This window comes from Neofelis nebulosa, chromosome 2 (assembly GCF_028018385.1).
Source record: "Neofelis nebulosa isolate mNeoNeb1 chromosome 2, mNeoNeb1.pri, whole genome shotgun sequence".
Lineage (NCBI taxonomy): Eukaryota > Metazoa > Chordata > Mammalia > Carnivora > Felidae > Neofelis > Neofelis nebulosa.
This window is the reverse complement of record NC_080783.1, coordinates 38,804,919-38,818,797: the sequence shown is the minus strand read 5'-3', so window position 1 is coordinate 38,818,797 and position 13,879 is coordinate 38,804,919. Positions and strand designations below refer to the sequence as shown.

Sequence of the window (13,879 nt, the reverse complement as noted above, 5' to 3'; positions counted from 1 at the left end):
TAGCAACTATAAACTATGCCTTAGCTTCTGAGCAAGTCTGGAATACAAGGGCCTGGCCATGCCTGCCATCATGGGACTCCTCCAGTAGGTAGTCTTTGGTCCATTGCAGATCAATAAGTCACATTTCTCCAACCCACAAGCATAGCCCAAGAGACGTCCTCAAAAACTCTGCTGAAATCCAGATACATTCAAACTGTAGTAGTCCTCTGGGCTACCAAGTCCCCTTCCAAGGAGACAGAGTAGGTCTCCTAAGGAATAGAACTTCTATGTGCACTTGAGTCAGCTAGAATCATGTCAGGAACATCATACTTATGTGGTTCCCAGGATCCACCTTTTCCCCACTTCAAATATTGTTTATTTATCATTTCCTTCTTTAAAAGGACTCAAAATTATAATTTTCAGTTTCATAACCTAACAGCAACTGGATTTGGGACTATGGACTTGGAAATGAAACATTTATAGGTCTCTCTTATCACAGCCTCAGATTTACTGCTTCTTTTCCATACTTTTCTACCTCATCCTGTTTGAGTATTGTGCTTTTATAGTGTTAACTACCCCAAGCACAGAAATTGAACAATTCTATGGTCTTACTGTTGACTTTACACCACCAGACCATAGACACATTCCTACTGTTCTTGCCTAAAGTTTTTAAAAGCCTCTTTATTGTGGATTAGACTTCATGACACTACTTATAACTCTGGGACATTGTCTCTGGTTGCTATATGCCCTTCCTTCTGTGAAAATAGCTAGAACACATGAATGCTCAATGAAAACAAAGAAGGAATGATAGCTTATCAGGACTATTTTTGGTGCAAATAACAGAACTCCAGCTAGTATAAAGTGGAATTATAGAACTGGATATATTTATAGAAAGAACCCAAGGGTTGGAACACAATTTCAGAAAGCATGGGAATGGAAAACTGGAAAATCTCTAGGAACACACAGCATTCTCTCCATCTCTCATCTCTGCTTCTCTTAATGCATAGGCTCTATTTTTCTTTCTCAACATAAGGGTTTAACTGCTGGTTGGCCCACAGGGAAAGCAGAAAATGTCCTCATAGCTTTCATGTTCCAACCCTACAGCAAGACTTCATCTCAATTCTAAAATTCCCAGAGAAGGAGCGAGGAAACTCGATTGGCCCAACTTGGTATAGGAGCAGACTCCCAGCTGAGTCCACAGTGACCAGTAGAAAACAATCTCATTGTATTAAAGTGGCTGTCAGAATTCCAAGGCTGGAGTGAGGATGGTAGATAAGAAAGCGAGTATCAGCTTTTAAAAAGACCCCCAAAGATGTTTACTACAGGGCTTTTAATAAGCTGAAGTCCTGGAGGATAGAAAATATAACTGCCATTCTCCTTTTTTTTCCTAAAATAAATTTATGCTCAATTTTTATGTTGTAACTCTGAACTGGAATTGTGTTCCCATGAAGGAATGTCTCTGAGCAAGGAGCTTGCTAGTGATCTTCAACATGCCACTTAATTTCTCATCTATAAGATGGAGATGATAATAGTAAGACCAACCATAACACCTACCTTGCAGGTGATTCTCTGAGAGGACAAGAGATCATGTATCTAGAGTATCCAGCACTGTACTTGGCACAGAGTAGCATAGTAAACACTCAGCAATGGTAGCTATGATTTTAAATGCTAAATAAATTCATGCAATATCAACTTTTTTTTAGAAGACTGCTAGAGAGATTTATTATTTCCTCCAAGGCTGTTCAGGAGATCAACTGGAGTCACAGCCAGTTGAGTTTAATTCAAGAGAAAAACTCAGAACACAGAATACTCAATTCCCTAAGATTCCAAGATGCAAATCTAACTTATACTCTATCAGTTAACTTCATCATTACCTGCAAATGGCATGAAATAAAATATATAAGCATGTAAAACAATTATAAAAATACAATTTATTTAAATTATATACACATTTAAATACACACACACACAGAATACATGATACATTTACTTATTATATACAAATTTTGCTTTTCAACTACTTTGTAGTGGTAAGAATTCCTAAAAAGCCCTCATACTATTTCTTTGATCCTAAGTCTCATACGTGTTTCCCTCTCACAATTAGAATACGTCATATAATCCAAACACACACTTATTACAGCATTTTTTCCCCTAAAAAGAAACTCTCAAAAACTGTTAGTAAACCAAAAGTATATCTTAAAACTATTGTTATCTTAGATTCAAGAACATAACGTATTTAAGTAAAAAATTTTCATCTATTTTTTTAACTTTATCACAGCAATACTTTACTCCATACATAGAATTCTCTAATCTTCCTACATTCCTAGTGATCTTGAAATGCAAATTAGGTCATATTATTAAATGTGGTCCTCTCTATTCTACATTTTTTTTTTTTTGTCAGAAAGCCACCAACACATGTAATGCATTCTTTAATTTGTCTTGGAACAGGATGTTCTGAATTATGCCCAGCAATCTATACAACTAAGACACATGGAGGTGAAAAGTAAAAGATTAACTCAATTATGTGTCTTCCTACTATATAACCATTTCAAATAATTTTCTTAGGAGCTAAGTCAATTACATAATTGTGCTGATATGAGAAAGAGTCCCAACTTGTCTTTCCTTCAATAACATCCTTTTCTATGTACCTGATAAACTGCCCATGCAATAGTAACAGGGCACTAAGAAATGGAAAGGTCAATGATAATGTAGGTAGAAATGTAGCAAACATTTCTTTCAAATGAATATATTGCTCAAGTTCTGTATTTAGAGAACTGTATTGAGAGGTCACATCTGTCTTACTATATTCCAAGGTACATAGGTGTTTAATACATAGTAATGAATGCACAGATGAATAAATGGTATGAGTAAAAAATGAGCACATTTAGCTCAAAGCTGGCTTAAAGGCTAACATTCTCCATTTCACCTTTGGGGACAATTTTACTAAAAATAATGCTAAAAGAAAATGATAGAACAATGTACAAACTCTTGGAATGATACTTTTGCATATCTATCAAAAGATCATTATCACATATTAAAAATTAAATACAATGATAATTCTCAAACTGTCATTTCTATTTCAGGTTAATACTTAGTTAATACTTAGCCCTTAGACAGAAAATATTGGTCCACACACAGCACCAATGCTTCTTTCTCAGCTGAGGTACTTTATATACAGCAATAGGTATACAAAAGCTTTTGAGCCATTCCAATATTCCCACTGCTCTGATAAATTAGAGACAAGTTGTAGGCAATATCTCTTCGTAAGTCTAACTGGTCAACTTCTATACCCTAGGAGGAAAAATACATGAATGAATTATATACTGTTATAAACAGTTATATATACTGTTTCATTAAGTAGAAGTATTCAAAAAGCTTAACATTCATGATACTAAAAAAAAAGTATAAAACTAGGCATATATACCTTGGTTCTAAATTATTAGGTAATACTGATTCAGTTAATCACTGTAACAACTATAGAATTAAATTATTTTAAATGTCTAACCAATAAGTTAAAGAAAAAGTCTCATCCACAAGCCATAGCAGAATAAAATTCCAAATGAATTAAGCATTTAAGAATAAACAAATGAAACCATAAAAGAAAAAAATATATAGTGGAATAATAATATAATCTTGGGTAGGAAAGGCCCTTCTAAGTACAATGGCAAAAGTAGAAACTATAAAGGAAAAAATATGATTTCATTAAAAAATGTAAAACTTATGCATCTAAAAAAGAAATCATAACACAAATGACCAGATGGGAAATACCTGTACTATATAATAGAAAGCCATATAAAGAATAAGTCTAGGAAGGCATACAGCAAATTAATAATAATAATTACCCTAGGGGTGTTATTACCTTTTTTTCTACTTAATAGCAAAGCAATGAACTCAGTGAAGTAGGTTAGATCTATACTAATCTTCCCCAATACAAAGTTTTGGAGTCAACTGTAAAAATATCTGCAACAATTAAAAATGATACCTATAAAGCTTAAGGAGCAATACTTAAAGGCATTTATGAAATAAAAAATACAAAAGTGTATGCATTTCATCAGCATAACTATAAAAGTATGTCTTTATTTGTTTAATGACTAACAATGGACAAGGGTAATAGAAAACAGTTATGAGGGCATGTGAGGATTACGAATGCAACTTAAAAATGTTAGCAACTAGGGTGCCTGGGTGGTGCAGTCAGCTAAGTGTCAGACTTCGGCTCAGGTCATGATCTCACAGTTCGTGGGCTCAGGCCCCGCGGTGGGCTCTGTGCCAACAGCTTGGAGCCTGAAGCCTGCTTCAGATTCTGTGTCTCACTCACTCTCTGCCCCTCCCCCACTCGCACTCTGTGTCTCTTTCTCTCAAAAATAAATTCTTCAGAAATTAAAATAAGAATTAGACTTTAAACACAGATTGTCATAGTATTGGCAACACTTTACCCTATACAGTATCTTAAAATTAAATTCATACTGGCCTTTCATCTTTATAAAGAAATATGTTAGTTACACTTGAACTTTGAAATGAACAATGGCTTTATTACTCAATATTCAGGCTTTCTGTCTCCCAGCTCATACCGATAACCACAGAGGCTACCTTAGGGTAACTGAAATGGTCACCACAAGTCATATGTGTCCACATGGTTGCTGATCAGGTCATAAGGTAAGAATGCCAAAGATCTACTTGTTGCTAAATAAACACATTCAATATGGACAAAATGCATTCTTTTTTTTTCTTTTTTAATGTTTATTTGAGAGTGAGCATGTGCATGCATGAGCAGGGGAGGGGCAGAGAGAGAGGGAGAGAGAGAGGGAGAGAGGGGGAGAGAGAGAGAGAGAGAGAGAGAGAGAGAGAGAGAGAGAGAGAGAGAGAGAATACCAAGCAGTCTCCACACTGTCAATGCAAAGCCCAACACAGGGATTGATCTCACGACCACGAGATCATGACCCGAGCCAAAATCAAGAGTCGGATGCTTAGCCAACTGAGCTACCCAGGTGCCCCTGGAAAAAATCCATTCTAGTATTTAATTTATTTCACTATCTGGACCACAACATAAGCTAACTGCACTTCTCTCTAGATGAAATGAAATGAAATGACTCCTCAGTTTTTAAAGCAAATCATACAATACCTCTACCACAAGTGGAGGGAGATCCAAGGCCTTCTGATAATAGTGGATTGCAAGATGAATCAGCCCCAGCTGGTGAAGGCCACGGCCCAAATTGTAGAATGATTCCTGGCAAGGCCCACGTATGCTGAGGTATCGATTAAGAAAGGAAAAGCCCTACCCAAAAGAAAAAGATAATTCATTATTATTCTCATTTGGTATATATTTGAACAACTATATGTGCCAGGTATATTCTATACAGAATACAAGTATTTAAAAAAGGGCGCCTGGGGCGCCTGGGTGGCTCAGTCGGTTGAGCGGCCGACTTCGGCTCAGGTCACGATCTCGCGGTCTGTGGGTTCGAGCCCCGCGTCAGGCTCTGTGCTGACCGCTCAGAGCCTGGAGCCTGTTTCGGATTCTGTGTCTCCCTCTCTCTGACCCTCCCCCGTTCATGCTCTGTCTCTCTCTGTCTCAAAAATAAATAAACATTAAAAAAAAAGGGCGCCTGGATGGCTTAGTCAGTTAAGTGTCCAACTCTTGATTTCAGCTCAGGTCATGATCCCTGGGTCATGAGACCAAGTCCTATGTAGGGCTCTGTACTGGGCGTAGAACCTGCTTGCTTCTCTCTCTCCCTCTCCCACTGCCCCTCCCGCTTGTACTCTCTCTAAAAGAGACACAATCTCATCCTGAAAGAACATATGTCTGTGGCATAGTGCTATATCACAATTTAGTCTAGAGCTCTTCCGAAGATATAAAGGAAAGATTTATTTTTTTTAAGGACAAAAATATTTACAGAAAACAAAGTCCAATGTTAAAACTGTCAAAGATCCATAATCTTTAAGAACACAGGATTGTTTTTAAGGTTCCAAGTTGGCTTTTGTGACATTAGAGGCCAATAAACTTTTTCTTTTTTGGGGGGGGGGGGGGAGGGTGAGAGAGCACGCATGCATGAGTGGGGGAGGGGCACAGAGAGAGAGAGGGAGAGAGAGAGAATCCCAAGCAGGCTCTGCACCATCACTGCAAGATCATGACCTGAGCTGAAGTCAGATGTTTAACCAACTGAGCCACCCAGGTGCCCTGAGGCCAATAAACTTCTTGATTCAAGATGTCTAAAAGCTTGAGCAAAATATAAAATCTAAGCTCTTAAAATGGTAATCTTAGAAAGGTTTCTTCTCAGGGACAAACTCACTTAAGTATACCTAAACTTTCTGGGTCAATGGTACCTTTTTTGTAAGTTACCTCTCAGGACCTTAATAACCTCTTAACCCAAAAAACTTGATTATTCTTCCCCTGAAAGCTTCTGACTCAAAGACTTTATGGAAAAAATATCAGAACACAGATAGAATACTGCAGGCTCCACGTGTGTCACAGTGTCCAAAAAGCACCTGCTTCATCTCTTACTGTATTCATTTTCCCCTTTAATGCATCTTCAAGTTACCAGCTGCAGAAAGTTACCGACTGCAAAAGTGCAAGTGTCCTATGTTAAGTAATTAAATAAATATAATCTCCAGCTGTGAGTATAGACTATAAAATGCAACTATTTCCTGGGTGATCTGCTTTCTGATAAATGGTCACAAATTTTTCTTCATAAAAAAACAATAAAAATTAATGAATTCTTTAGAATTAATGCATTTTAGGAATAAAAATAATTATGTTCACTAAACTCATACTTTCTGCATAATAAAATAACCCATATTTATAGGTGACTATAACTTCTACTCCACTGAAAATCATGGTTCTGTTAAGTAAAGCAGACAAACTATTAGTCTCAGAGAAATAGCAAATCTTCCTATTTTAAGATGACAAATTTAAAGATAAAAATTTGAGAAAGAATAATAAGCCCAGATGAATTACTGCAACCCAAATAAACTTGTAGGTCTTCTGATACAGTAACAGGATTTGAATTACCTGCTGCATTTTAAGAAATTTTTAACAAACTTAGGAGACCACTGAAACACTATTCAAATATTTAGTGATTTAAAAGCTAGGTAATAGAGACAGCAACTTTATCTTTTAGGCGATAAGAGTTTTGACAAAAAATTTAATGGAATAGAAGTAAAAGAGTCCTTTTTACATTAACTGTGTTACTTTCAAACATTTTTGTCACATTATTCACTAAAGTGTCCAAGTAATATACACTGTACATAAAATATTAAATACGGGCAGAATTATAAGATTTACTTTCACAGTATAATAAGAAGGTAGGAAAGATAGTAAAACATATGAAATTAGTTTGTTTTTAACTACTCCAAAGGAAAATTAATTATGATCATGTAGCATAAGGAAATAGATTCACAAGAAATTAAAACAATTTAAGAATCACGGTATTTACAATGAAACTTGTTTTTAGAAACTTTTTTTAATGGAAAATGTTTAACATACACAAAAGTAGACAGATTAGGACAACAAACCCCCATATACCCATCACTTCTTGTTTTATCTCAATCTCCAACCAATTAAACACTGCTGTTTAAATATACCAGTGATTTGAAAGTTAGCTTCTAAATTACTGTGCAGTACATAAATTTTTTCCCTACCAGGCAAAAACTACATACTTTATTTTTTTTATTTACTTATTTAGAGACAGAAAGAGAGCATAAGTGGGAGAGAAGGGCAGAGTAAGAGAAACAATCTTAAACAGGCTCCATACTCAGCATGGAGCCTGACGTGGGGCTCGATCTCACAACCCTGGGATCATGACCTGAGCTGAAATAAGAGTCAGACACTCAACCAACTGAGCCCAGGCACCCCTATTTTAACTATTTAGTAATGAGTCAATCCATAAAAATTTCCTATTAATGTTTACCAGAATATAAGCGTCATGAGGGTAAGGAATTCTGCCTGTATACTCATTCACTACTATATCCCCACTCCTAGCACAGTGGGTGCTCATTATATATTTAATTTATAAACAATCCTACATTACCTAAAACAGCAAAAGTATCCATTAAGAGAGAAAAAAACTTAGAGCAAGAGGTGGATAAATATCACAATTGTTTTTTGGTTTTGGTTTTACTTTTTATTATGAAAAATTTCAAACATACAAAAGTAAAGAGAACATTATAATGAATCCCAACACCTAGCTTTAACAATTATCATCATTTGAATTTAGGCTTTCTTTTAACCATTTTACTTTAAAAACCAAACCCACATGAAAAATTCCTTTACTAAATCCTGCTATTCCATTCAAGTCAACATTTTTTTCCTTCCATAACTACTTAAAAAACATGTCTTTACATGAGTCAAACATATAAAAACAACACAAAAGTACTAAAGATACAGTGGTAAACAAGACAGACAGAATCCCTGATCTCTTGGAGTTTACATTCTTATTAGAGAAGACAAACTATATAAAAAAGTAAACAAGAAAATAAAAAGACTACAACCATGAAAACTTTAAAAGAGCAATTTGTTGGTGGTGATGTAAAGAAACAGTCAACACAGTCACATATTCATACATTACTAGATATATATATTATGTATTTTTAAAACTGATTTACAATAAATCAGTCATCAGGACCTAGAAGACTGGAGGTCTTAGGGGCTCCAAAGTCTTAAGGAAGCCTCCAGACTCTTCTGTGTCCTCTTTGTGATCTGGCTGTGTACCCTTTCTACACGGCTACATAAGTCTTAGCCAGGAGCACCACCACTAGATGTTGAGTCCATGCTGAGTGCTAAACAGAGGGATAGGTGTTGGAACTCCCAACATGTATGTATACTAAGCAGGTATTCCTTCTAAAGCAGGACAACAAAAGCATTAAGTATATTCATTTTTAAAGAACATAAGACCAAGTAATGAGAAATCTAAATGAATTACCTGCACAGTAAGAGCATGTCTCCTTAATACATACTTCTGAGAGGCCATGTGAATAAACGTTAGGCCTATACAGAGGCTATAGAGAGGTTCATGGGGATGGGTGCGAAAGGCTTGCACATATTGTCCTGAAAAAAGAACAGTGGTGTCAGATGGGTGTGACAAGAGCATAGTTCCCTATTTCTTCACTTATTCAAATATACTTCATTGCTAAACAGTACTGATTTTTAACATATGCAAGGTGTACATTTTAAAATATCAATCAGATGCACATTAATTTGAATTTTAAAACAATGTACAAAATATAACAAAATTAGGAGGATTTACCTATAAACATATCCTGATCACCCAGATTAAATATGAGCAACTAAAACCTTCTTTTAGGCACAGCTAGACATTTCCATGTAGAGTAATACTTCCAAAATAATTTATCAATTGTGATCGTAAGTCTATTTTAAGATCTTAAATCTATTTTAAAAGAAACAAGGGAATGTGTCTTTGGCGAATTCTTTTGGTATAAATGCAAACGTGATAGATCATGGAGATGAAAAAAAGAAAAATAGATCTGTTTTGTTTTTTAGGATTATGGATGTTGTTTCCCAAATGGAGCACTACTTCGTTTTTCCTGAGAAAAACATGTTTTCCTTGTTTTCATGTATTTACATATGTAACTGCTTCATGTCAAAAGTTTATCCATATGAGACAGGGGAATTTAAGAAAATTTTTATTTTTTTGATAAGCAAATTTTTTTATAAAGGGATGATCTATAAACTTCTGTTCTTTCCAGCTCTGTGCCAGAAGACATGGCACCGCAGAATCTCTTTAGCAGCACAGATGGTAGACTGCCATTTGCACTTTCTATTTTTACCTTCTGCAAAAGGTCCTAAATATAGGAAAATAATATAAATCTGTTTTATATTTTCTTACCATTAAACAAACAATTCCAAAACACACACACCAGAGGTAACTTTCAACATCTGATGTTCAAGGTTACTGGCAAGTGAGTTGGGCAACACTAGCTCTTAGGCAGCAAGAGATACATGCCTCATTTTAAATTTAAACATTTGGCCAGGTATTTTTCTAATTTGCTTCTGATTCCCTATTATAGAAAATTTCAAGTGATTAATTTTCCCTGAGTTTAATTAGAATTAGCAAGCACAATGTAAATAAATCTTGGTATAAAGACTTGTCTCCTTAAGGAACAAACTATCAGCAAATCTTAAATCCATTTTTGTACTATAGCAAATTAAAATCAGGTAGCAATACACACACACACACACACACACACACACACACACACACACACATATATATATATTTTTTTTTTTTTTTTAGACAGAGACTGCATGAAACAGGGAGAGGGGCAGAGGGAGAGAGAGAGAAAGTCTCAAGCAGGCTTCACGCTCCACACAGAGCCTGACACAGAGTTCAATCCCATGACCTTGGGATAATGACCTGAGCAGAAATCAAGAGTCAGATGCTCAATCGACTGAGGCACCCAGGCACCCTGCAAAGCATCTATAATTAATGAAAATTATTTAGAAAACAAACAAGTCTACGCAGGAGGATTATTGACCTTTAGAATGAATTATAAAACTTCAGCCTTTTGAACCAAAGCTTTGTAAAAAAAATAAATACTAATATTCATTATTATCATCACTGCCAACACTTACAGCTACTTACTGTATGTGCCAGGCATTTTTTTTAAATGCTTTACATTAACTCATTTAATTTTCACAATAATTTGTAAGGCAGGTCCAATTATTCCCTCCATTTCAGAGATAAACAAACTGAAGCACTGGGAGGTAGAATAACTTGCCATGAGGGAGCTGCTATTTAAACACAGGTAGTTTTCTGCTCCAGGCCTGGCTGTTAACCCTCATACCATCCACACTTGACAAAGTCACATACAGGACACTTACCAAGCGCGTGCTTAAAACTACCAGATACAAATGCATTGTGTCCATTTAAGACACACAGGGCATGATTATCTGGGTTTTTCAGCATTAGGCGAAGACAGAAGCGATGATGTCGTACCTCTTGGGAGTGCATGGTAACCTGATTGAAAATGTTCCAGAGCTGAGGTTTATTGACATTTTCCATTACCATCACCCTAAAATTGCAGACAGAGAGGGAGGGTAAAAAATAATGTAAAAAGAAAAACTTCTGATTCTAAGAATGAAATACTTCATTCAGCGCAGCAACATTTTCCTACAATGAAAAGCAGACTATGTCAACATATTTAAGCATAAACACTCACACAGTGATTTTTCCCAGAAGATGCTACTTAAGTTAGTATTTCTACATCTTGTTTGTTCTTTTTTTTTTTTAATTTTTTTTTTTAACGTTTATTTATTTTTGAGACAGAGACAGAGCATGAACAGGGGAGGGTCAGAGAGAGGGAGACACAGAATCCGAAACAGGCTCCAGGCTCTGAGCTGTCAGCACAGAGCCCGAGGCGGGGCTCGAAATCACGGACCACGAGATCACGACCTGAGCTGAAGTCGGCTGCTTAACCGACTGAGCCACCCAGGCGCCCCTTGTTTGTTCTTTTTAACAAAACTTTTAAACCAAAAAAAAAGAATCAAGTAGTTTAAGTTTCACCCATTCTCCCCCAGCCCACTACAGCTCCAGTACAATGAACAGTGAGTAACAGCTAATAAGTGTGTGCCAGACATTGTTAAAAGGCCATATCTATAATAATTCACTTAACTCTCACAATAATCCTACAAGGAGGTAATATTATAATATCCATTTTATATATGGGGAGACTGATGTACAAGAGGTTAAATATATGAGAGGGCATGCCTCTGAGAATCATCAATGATTTGAATTTACCTGTAAGCCACAAGAGAGTTAAAACAATTTATTAATTCTTGAGTATGAGAGACTAAATCAAAGTAAATACACATCCTCTTTCAAAGAATCTAAAATAAGTTATTGGAAAATTACCTGATATAATTGTATGCCTTTCTGAAATTTTTGTCCAGTATTGCAGCAGACAGACCAAAGTATTCTAATTCTTTGCGTTTTTGCCTGTCATCATAAAATGAATAATATTCCAGTGAAGAATCCACAAGTAACTCAGCCTCTTGAAATCGGGATAGGTCGCATAAGGAGTATATGGCCTTCAACAGAAGGTTCCACCAGTCATCTTTTGTCAAGACACTTGTGAGTACAGCAAATATTGCTAAAATGATACCAGTGAAAATCAGTTAGGACACTGTATTTTCAGAAATAACAATATTAGAAAAATCCCTATGATCAACTTTAAGGCTAAATTTAATACCCACATTCCTATGGGCCTGAATTCTTGCCAACACTCTTTAGACAACGATGAAGTGGATAGTTTTCTGTTTACACTACTTCAACACCAGCCCTCTGCTCTGCCTAACAATCCACAACCCCAGGTAATTCTTACTTCTGGTTTGTCCTCTACAAAGTCCAGCTATGTCATCTGTATCTGTCAGTGCTAGCTAGGATATATGGTCCTCCAGGGCAGAACAAGTAAGTGAGTATTCCATGACTGAAGTCAGATACAGGATTCTGCACATACAAGGAATTCAAAAGTTTGCTTAGCAAAGGACTTCAAGATTTAGATTGTTCTTGATCTTTTTATAATCTTAATATTTTCTCTGCCTCAAAATTTCTTTTCCTTCAAAATCTTGTCTTGTCTGTTAGAGCGTCCTTTTTTATAAATTTATAACTCGAGAAATATCAAAAGCCATAAAAATTTTTTAGTCTTTTACCCAGTAATTCTCCTGACAATATATCCTATACAAATAGTCAAAAATATGGATAAATGCACAGTATTATTTATAAAAGAAAATTATCAGAAACAACCATATATAAAAAAATAATAAGGGAATAATTAAATTATGGGATTGCTATCCAATGGAGTATTAAATATTCCTTAATGATAATAGCTATAAAGAGACCAGCATGAGAAAACATATGTGAGAAAATGTTGAGTGAAAAAATCAGAGTACAGGCATGCCTGGGTAGCTCCGTCAGTTAAGCATCTGACTCTTGATTTCAGCTCACAGTTTGAGTTCAAACCCGCACTGGGCTCCGTGCTGACAGCACAGAGACTGCTTGGAATTCTCTCTTTCCCTCTCTCTCTGCCTCTCCCTCACTTGTGCTCTCTCCCTCACTCAAGCTTTCTCCAAAAAAATAAATAAACTTAAAAAAAAAAAAAAAAAAGTACAAAGATGCATGTAACATAAAGAGACCTTGTTCATCCTATCCGGGTACACAAATGTAACATGATCCCTACCATGATGAAATTAACAAAAAAAACCCTTTATGAACCTAAGAAAAACCCACAATGGACCTGAAATGAGAAAATACTGAAAGAGAAAACTTGACAGAATCATATATAGAGAAAAATATAAGAAAATATAGTCGTAAACACATGAAGCAGAGTCTGCCTTTGAGATGGGCCCAGAACCATGAGCTGTAGAGATAGGCTTCTGAGGCATTTATATCTAGATTATGAGCAGCTGATCCTCATTCCTTTCCTGACTCTCCTCCCCTGCAAAACCTACTTATGTTAGGTCCTCATAATGTGCTTACAGAGATTCAGCTCTTCTGGATTTTAAAACCCTTTTCCATTGCACACTGCACACATTGACAGACTGATACCTCCAGTTTAGACTCTTTTCAAGTTTCTCTTTTCAACCTCACCCAAACATACTTGAGGCATACTTGAGGCATTACTAAATATAGACGCCTTTTAAAATCAAATTACTCGAGACTAGGTCAAAGCAATTTATTTTAGAGTTTCTACGACTATTGCTACATTTATCAAAAATGAATTTAACAGAGAATGAAATACATGTAATTGAAGTGACTGGACAAATATAGTAATTTATATTGCCATCTAATCTTCATAAATTTCTTAAAATAACATATTTTCTTCTTAAAAGGTCAAAAGTTCTGTTTAGTTTTTTCACAGGGAGATCCAAGCAGATGGTTTCCTTCGAATTTTT

The 13,879-nt window shown here is 35.7% G+C and overlaps 1 protein-coding gene across 1 annotated transcript in view; it reads right to left on the bottom strand.

Annotated features, from left to right (window-relative positions):
* Positions 1 to 1,890: 1,890 nt before the first annotated feature.
* Positions 1,891 to 13,879, bottom strand: part of GTF3C3 (general transcription factor IIIC subunit 3) — a 38,641-nt gene continuing 26,652 nt past the window's right edge. The window contains exons 14-18 of the mRNA XM_058710470.1: positions 11,841 to 12,078; positions 10,811 to 11,001; positions 8,892 to 9,016; positions 5,099 to 5,251; positions 1,891 to 3,270 (exon numbers count right to left, since the gene is read on the bottom strand). Of these exons, the coding sequence (XP_058566453.1) occupies positions 3,148 to 3,270; positions 5,099 to 5,251; positions 8,892 to 9,016; positions 10,811 to 11,001; positions 11,841 to 12,078 (830 nt within the window). The 3' untranslated portion in view covers positions 1,891 to 3,147. The remainder of the gene's footprint in view (positions 3,271 to 5,098; positions 5,252 to 8,891; positions 9,017 to 10,810; positions 11,002 to 11,840; positions 12,079 to 13,879) is intronic.